Source organism: Sinocyclocheilus anshuiensis, unplaced genomic scaffold (assembly GCF_001515605.1).
Source record: "Sinocyclocheilus anshuiensis isolate Anshui unplaced genomic scaffold, SAMN03320099.WGS_v1.1 scaffold2056, whole genome shotgun sequence".
Taxonomy (NCBI): Eukaryota; Metazoa; Chordata; class Actinopteri; order Cypriniformes; family Cyprinidae; genus Sinocyclocheilus; species Sinocyclocheilus anshuiensis.
Window position 1 is genome coordinate 399303 of NW_015551026.1, and position 1555 is coordinate 400857.

General features: G+C 30.7%; 1 protein-coding gene across 1 annotated transcript in view; it reads left to right on the forward strand.

Moving 5' to 3' along the window:
* LOC107661146 (E3 SUMO-protein ligase CBX4-like) overlaps positions 1-500 on the forward strand; it is a 1777-nt gene extending 1277 nt beyond the window's left edge. The window contains exon 3 of the mRNA XM_016450615.1: positions 485-500. Within this exon, the coding sequence (XP_016306101.1) occupies positions 485-500 (16 nt within the window). The remainder of the gene's footprint in view (positions 1-484) is intronic.
* The last annotated feature ends 1055 nt before the right edge of the window (positions 501-1555 follow it).

The window sequence follows — 1555 nt, forward strand, 5'->3', positions numbered from 1 at the left end:
GTCTGTGTGTGTGTGTGTGTGTGTGTGTGTGTGTGTGTTAATATACAATACATAATTAGTATTACAATTTCTAAAGTCTTAGCTAAGACTTTAAGGTGTCTATACACTAACCAACTTAAAATAAACCTAAAAAAAAGAATAAAAGTAAGGAACCATGAGCAATATTTACTAATGTGTAAAAAAAATAAATTAATAACAAATAAAATAAAAATAAAAGAGAGAGAATTAACTCCTGTCTCCCCATCACCTGATAAATAATATGGATAAATGTTGCTTATTGTTTCTTTGAGATTATGTACATGCTAAGCAACATCCACTAATGTTAGTCCTAGAGATAAAATATGAATCAATTTACAAACTATTACCCACCAGCTTCCAATGCACTTTTAAATCAATATCAAATTTAAACTTTTGTCCTCCATGTCTTAGGTTTCAATGTCAGCACATTATTCATGTCTTTCATATTGCGTTCTATTATAAACAGTGAAGTGGTCTTCTAACCTTCTAAAGCTAGTTTTATGTTCTTTTTTTATCCTTCATTTGTCTGTTTTTGAGGCAGTGTTTTACATCCTAGACCCTCTCATGTTCACTTCCATCAAGGAGCTGATATTTATGCATAGCTGAGAGTACGACTTGAAATGCAGGGTGAAAGCACAGTAATTATCGTCCAGGGCAATCAGACACTCTTATCTCCAATGATGTGTGGGATGTTATCTCTTGCTTTGTTATCTATAGGACATTTTAGTGGTCTTTAGTGTATATTTTCAGACAAAATCAACAATCCCCATTAGATCAAATGACCTACAATCAGAGCTTTTGTCCTTGGAACAGTTTGTTTGTGCCCTTTAGAAACATAAACATATGTTTGTTGATGCTAACTAAATAAAAACATACACAATCTTTGGATGAAAAGAAGGAAAATACAAATAACCACCAGAGTACTAATGTTCTCAAATGTACTCTAGTCTTGTGTGTCATTCCCAAGTGATTATGCTTTTCTAATTTTAATTTAGATTCCTCAAAAACTTTAAATCAGAAAAGCACCAGACATGTTCTAAATAAAGTTTATGTGTGTGAAAATGCTACTTTCTGAGGATTTATAAGAAAGCACTAATTTTATGTCCTCGTAATTCTCCTAGATTGCTTTCCTGTGGAAAAAAAAAGGTACTGTATTTAGAATTTTATATACTATTTGCTGTAAGACTACATGGAAAATGTCTCAGTTGTCAATCATTTAAGTTTACAGTCAGTGTGACACTTTTTACAGTGTCATAATATCATTATTAAAAAAAAAAAAAAACATAGACAATAAAAACATATTTTCCAATAAGTACTTGTCAAGCCGTCAACCAATATAACAAACGTTTTTGTTGTCTTTTTTATCATTTTATTTATTTATTTATTTTATTACTTAAGGATTAAATAAATAGAAGGCATTATAGTATGTATGACTCTAAATGACTGGTGTTCTTATTCTATTCTATCATTGTCAATGGGTGTTAATGACAGGTTGAAGTGTTTATGTGCCATTACAGGTGTTTTTCCAAACACCACA